The sequence below is a fragment of the Pteropus alecto genome, unplaced genomic scaffold (assembly GCF_000325575.1).
Source record: "Pteropus alecto unplaced genomic scaffold, ASM32557v1 scaffold160, whole genome shotgun sequence".
Classification (NCBI taxonomy): Eukaryota; Metazoa; Chordata; class Mammalia; order Chiroptera; family Pteropodidae; genus Pteropus; species Pteropus alecto.
The window spans coordinates 417282-423279 of NW_006429864.1; the positions used below are offsets into that span (position 1 = coordinate 417282).

Genomic DNA, 5998 nt, shown 5'->3' on the forward strand with positions numbered 1-5998 from the left:
AATACAGCCTGGCGACCTTCAGAACAAGGCCTGTCACCCTGGTCTTCTTGTAAAATAACCCTTCTTTCCTGGGGTGGCATGTGGATGGACAGACATGGGACCTGTGAAAACCCCACTGTTCTCAAAGATCAGGCCAGGACTGCTGTGGGCTCAGGGTCTTATACATGGGGCCTCACTCAGCATTGTCACCCCATGCATACAGAAAACCCCAGCTCAGGCCCCAAGTTTCAGGAAGCAGAGGAAATGTGCCAGGTGTGCCTGGCACTGGGGACCTGAGGCTGGCAGGATAAGGCGGACTGTCCCCATATCCTCCCATGGGCACATGGAGTATAAATGGGTAAGGCTTCTGCGGGTGTGCACTGAGGTGGCATGGGGCCCCCAGAGTGGCAGTGGCAGTCTGGGTGGCATATCTGTCACTTCTCAGGGAAAAACATGGGGCAGAAGGCAAGTGGCTAGAAACCCTCCCAGCACTGAGCTCATGAGGGAGCTCAGGGACAGGAGTGCCCGGGGCCAGGAAACAGGTCAGGATAAGAACAGTCCAGGCAGGAGGACAGGGCGGGTGGCTGGAGGACAGGACAGTGCTATCTCTGCAGAACTGCCCTGGAGTCAGCAGAGCAGTGGGTGAAGCAGGAAGGCAGAGAAGGTTCCAAGAGGCTACTTATTTCCCAAAAGCAGAGAAATAAAGGAATGATGATGCAAGGAGGGGCCGGGTGTGGCATGGGGTGTGGAGGGTGGAGACCTGGGACACATGTGCGGCAGAAGATGGGGCAAGGTAAAGGACCGACGGAGGCAGGTCAGTTTATGCTGTCCTCATGGGCACCGTCCCCTTCAGCTGGCCAAGCCCAAAGCCAAACATAGCAGCCACACACCAGCCTCATTAGCACTGCATGCTTCTGGCTGTCCCCACCCTGGGCCTGCCTTGGCTCAGGCGTCTAGTTCCTTAAGTTAATCTTTCTCATAAGACACCAAAGAAGCCCTGCAGAAGTAAACACCGGCCTGGCCTGGGGAGGGCAGAGGGAGTGGGAGGCTGAACTCATTGGGTTGAGACAGAGGACCAACAAAGGGAACCTTGCAGGAGGGACCCTGAAGCAGGGCAGTCAGGTGATTGGGGATGTGTATGTTTATCAATAGAGGAAGCTGGCAGCCGACACTGAAAGACACTAGAAGCTGCCCTAGGAGAGTAAGGAATAAAAGAATGATGGCCCCAGGTGACGTGAGGGGTCCAGGGAAGGGCCAAGGGATAGGCGTAGGGATGTCCTCCCAATGGAGGGCTTGTGGCTCAGATCGACCCTCCCTCAGAGTCTCTGGACAAGTGACCCCCATCCCAGGGCAGGCCAAGCTACTGAGTGCAGAGCAGCAATTGTGAGGGCCGGAAAGAGCAGGAGGGGGTAGGGCCTGAGGAGCCCTCACCAGTGGTGCAGCACATCATTGATCAGGTAGATGAGGTGCAGCCGAAGCTCGAAGTGCGCACCGTCAGCTGTGATGCGGTTCCGGAGGTGGCCGGCCATCAGCTCACAGTGTGGCGGGGACTTGGCATTGCTGAACATCCAGTTCTTCCCAGCCTGTAATAGCCAGGGCGACAGGTGAGCGAAGCTGGGCTCCCCTAGCCCAGGCTTGGACAGGTGCCGGGGGAAGTGGGGAAGGTCAGGGCACAGCCGAGGGTATGGTACCCAAGGCTCAGCTGCACGCTGCGGCGTCTGTCTGACTTTCTTCTCCTTTTTGGAGGTGCTCAAGACGGAAGGGCAGGGGCAGAGAGGGTGCCCCTAGAGCAGCCCCAGCCCAGACGGGCTTCAGCAGGTTCCCACCTATGAAGAGCACCAGGTTCTCGGCACACCTTGCCCACCCAGGCCCACGTGCCCTCACCGAGATGGCGTCTTTGGTGCATGTGTCAATGATGGGCTGCAGCAGGTTGTCAAATTCATTCATGTCCAGCTGGGTCTCCTCCAGAAGCTTCTGCATCTGCTGCTCCACTGCGTGGGCCACAGCCGCCGTCACCTGCTCCTGGGAGGCCAGGCAGGACCAAGACTGACTGTGAGTGCCCCACCGCCAGCACTAGGAGGCCCTGTCCCTCACACTTGCAGCCTGAGACCCACATCTGAGGCAGTCACGGCTAAAGCAGGCAGAGCAGGCAGACAATAGAGCAAGAAATGACACAGAGAGAGACAATGTCCACCCCCGACTTCCAGGTGACACATGGAAAGATTAAGACCAGAAAAATAAAGAATAAGGAAACTCTGCAGACCAATTCATCAGTATAAGCGACCAATGATGTGAACAAACAGTACTGAGTGGATATATAAATGGTCACTAGTCAGGAGAAAGGAGAGCAACCTCACTAGCAACCGGGGAATTGGAAATTAAAACAGGACACCAGGGTTTCACCTACTAGATTGGCAAACTGAGAGATAGCTGAGATCCAGTGCTGCTGTGGGGACAAGTGGTCAGCTCAGGGCTGGCTGAGGCCAGACCACCAAGCCTAGGACGAGCTCTGTCTGGAAACTGAGGGCGAGCTATCTAGCATGTTTTGTTACGAGCAATATGACAATATTTTATGTCTTAAACCTAGTAATAAATCTGGGGATGGTATTTCAGATCTTATTGATTCATCCTACTGTACTTGGCCAAAGTATAAGACTGTGAAGTATCAGGACAGAAAGGTCCTTCCCCACAACACTTTGGAGGTGACTTGGCTAACTGGAGCCAGGGCCAACAGCACCAAAGGTCACATGGCATTCTCTGTTACACAATTTCTAACATGCAGTCCTACTTCTAGGGGTCCACTTCAGCTAAGAGCTCATGGGATGATTTCACTGAAATGAGAAGCAACTCTGTCCAGTGTCAGGGGTTGGGCTAAACATGCCATGGGTGATGACAGCATTGGAATGATGATGGCTGACATGCACTGAGCCCTAGGTGGCCCTGTCCTCAGCGATGATGCTTGGTAACAAGTCCTCCTGACTCATTACTCAGCTATTCTGAGTCTCGAGGTGCAGGTGCAAAAACTGAGAAGAGAGTGAGCTCCAGGTACCAACCTTAGGACCAAGAGGAGGAGGGGGAGGGCCCTGGCCTACCCAGGACACCCATCTCAGAGCGGGCAGGTGGGAAGGAAGAGGAGGAGCAGGCTCTGTACCTGTCTGAGGGCCAGCAGGTGTTGCTCCTGCTGCTGCAGGTTCCACTGGCTCTGCTGGATGAGCTCGTCCATTGATGGGGCTCCCTGGGCCGGTGGGATGGGTGCTGCAGGGGCCAGCGGGGGCTGTGGCAGGGGTGGCAGAGCCGTGGCCTGCTCCAGCTCTGGGGCCTGCTGCTTACAGATGACTGGCAAGAGAAGAGGAAAAGTGGCCCCGTGAAAAGATGGCCAGGGTCTAGGTGTCCCATCAGTCACCTCTTGGGTAGCTCTAGGCCACAGGGGCTCCCCTCCCTACACTCACCAACCACAAGATCTCTGCACTATGCTGAAGCCACCCCCATACCCACTAGAGTCTCCCCTCACTCCCAGTCTGGCCCTCCTTCCCCGCCCTCATTCCCCCAATCTCCCAGGGCCCAGCCCCCACTCCCTTCCTGTGTCCCATCCACCACCTTCCACCTTTGTGCCCATCTTCTCTTTGTAGACCTCAGGATTGTCATCTTGCCACTATCTTGCCTACGCTGTCAGTCTTCAACGTCCACTGGCACAGACCAATCCCAAGCCCAACCTCTTCCACCCTCTCCACCTCACCTAGGCCTGAACTGATGCTAAACTCAGGCCACAACCGCTGTGGGACAAACAGCCCCACCCCAAGGGTGTCTCTCCTAATCCCCCAGCCTCCTCGGAAGCTATCTCTGGCCTCTGACACCATTCCCTAATCTATTCCTCACTTTCAGGACATCAAAGCTACCTGACTCTGGCCAGTGAGCCCAGAAATCTGTGGTCCCACGGCAGGAGCAGGCCAGCACCCCTAAGCACATTATGTGGCCCCTGACACCCTGCCCCTCATCTTCCTTCTCCTGACTGTAAGGGGGAGTCCTCAACATTCAGGGGTCAATTCGGATTAAGCCAGCATGGGACACCCATCCCACTGACAGGAGACTGAGTCGGGGTGGACGCGTGGATGAGAAGGGACAGGGTAGGGAGTGGGGTTCTGAGGGGAAGGGTCGCCGGATAAAATGGCCTCCTCAGCAGCCTTTGGGCCTTGTCTGGTCTGAACGTGACAACACACTGCTGGAGCCTTCTTGAGTCCCACCCAAGGCGCATCATGGGGAACAGAGTAACTGCTTAGGTTTGGTTGGGCCTTCTGGTGTTTGCACCCAAGGGCACCCTCTGGGATACCTCCCTGACTTGCCTCTGGACGCCCACCCCTCCACCGTCCCAGGTATATTTCTTCAGCAAATCTGTTCTCTTGCTCTCATTTCATTTTCTCTCTCTTCCCCAGCAACACCTAAAAGACACCTGGCTCCCATTCTAAAAAACTTTCCCTTAATCCCATGCCCCTCAACAATTTTACAACCAAGATTCCACTTTATCTCCTTTATCTCATGCCACAGTAGTCTGGCTCGGGCCACCCACCCCTATCCCCATGGCCACCAGGGACATCCTTACTCAGCCTGATAGTAATGTCTCAGGTCCCTGTATCACTTGGCCTGTGTGGCTGCCCCCACAACCCCTCTCTTTCTTTCTGACCCTTAAATGCTGGGATGTCTGCTCTCTGCAGCTCCCAGGGGAATTTGATATAGTTCTGTGGCTGCAATTATAATCTGCACATCATGATTGTTTTATCTAGCATCTCCACCTGGATTCCTCGAGCTTTGGACCTAACTATAGCCTAAAAAGCCCATTGGCTTTCCACAGCACCTTACACAAGCATGAGTTTCTTTTTGCTCCATGCTCCTACCCCACTCAGCCCTGCTCCTGATCTGTGGCTGGCATGGCTATGCCCACATACCCAAGCTAGAAACCTAGAAGATACATGCTCTCCTCTCTCCCTTGCATTTCACACTAATGAGTCATCCCGTGTTGTCAAGTCAGCTTCCTAAATCACATTCTGATCTGTCCATGTCCGTGCTGTCACTGCCATGACTCTGTTGTCACCTGAATCATCCTGGAAACTGGTCTCTGCATCCAGTCTTGTCCCCTCTGCCCCTTCTCTACATGGATGCCATAGTGCTGTTCAAAGTGTGGTCCAAGGACCAGTTGGGTGATACTAAGACTACACCAGTACAGAAATGGTGTAGGAAGCGTTTTGGCACTTTGATAATAATTTGATGTTTCATGACTCACATTTTTACTGTATTTGCAAAGATGTACTTTCTACAACAAAATGAAAATTTTAAGAAACAAAACACCAAAAACAGGTCCTGCACCAGGGTTTACAAAATGCTATTCTAGAAAAGTCCTGAAGCTCAGTCTCTACAGTGGTAACACTGCTCTAGGACACAGACCTGAAACCCTTCAAGAGACCTCCAAAGCTCCTGAAAGAATTTGTAAGTCCGCAGCAAGCCAGCCCTCCTTACTCTGCGCCCTCACTCTGGGCCACTCCAAGAACCAACCCCTTCTCTGGGCTTCGGCCACCCTGAGCTTTTGTCTCTTCTACTGCCCAGCCCCTCCTAAGGCTCTGCTCTGCCTACACACATTTCTCTCCCCAGTTTCCAGCTGGCTAGCTCTGACACACCCTTTATTCCTAGCTAAATATCATCTCCTGCAGATAGCACTTCCTGAGCCCCAATCTTCCCCTACTAGAAGTACCTTCTCCTTCTCTGGTTATGGCACCAAGGCCCAAGTAGCTTTGGATTTCTGACACTGTAGGGTGGGGTGAGTGGGTTCCCCTTGCCAAGAGAAGCAGCTCTCGCCTCATGATCACTCCAGCCAAAGCACTGTTCTCCCTTTCCTGGTTATGCCATCAGTATCGACCTGGTGTCGCAGTTCACGTACACAAGCCCTTAACTCCACCTGCCCCATGGCCCACTCCCTCAGACTCAACTCACTGACCTAATTCAGACCTTACTGTCAAATGCTCCGTTCATC

At 53.9% G+C, this 5998-nt stretch overlaps 1 protein-coding gene across 2 annotated transcripts in view; it reads right to left on the bottom strand.

Annotated features, from left to right (window-relative positions):
• CHERP (calcium homeostasis endoplasmic reticulum protein) overlaps window positions 1-5998 on the bottom strand; it is a 20246-nt gene that overhangs the window by 12872 nt on the left and 1376 nt on the right. For both annotated transcript variants that reach the window (XM_006904255.3, XM_006904254.3), the window contains exons 3-5: window positions 3131-3315; window positions 1864-2001; window positions 1411-1562 (exon numbers count right to left, since the gene is read on the bottom strand). In XM_006904255.3, the coding sequence (XP_006904317.1) occupies window positions 1411-1562; window positions 1864-2001; window positions 3131-3315 (475 nt within the window). The remainder of the gene's footprint in view (window positions 1-1410; window positions 1563-1863; window positions 2002-3130; window positions 3316-5998) is intronic.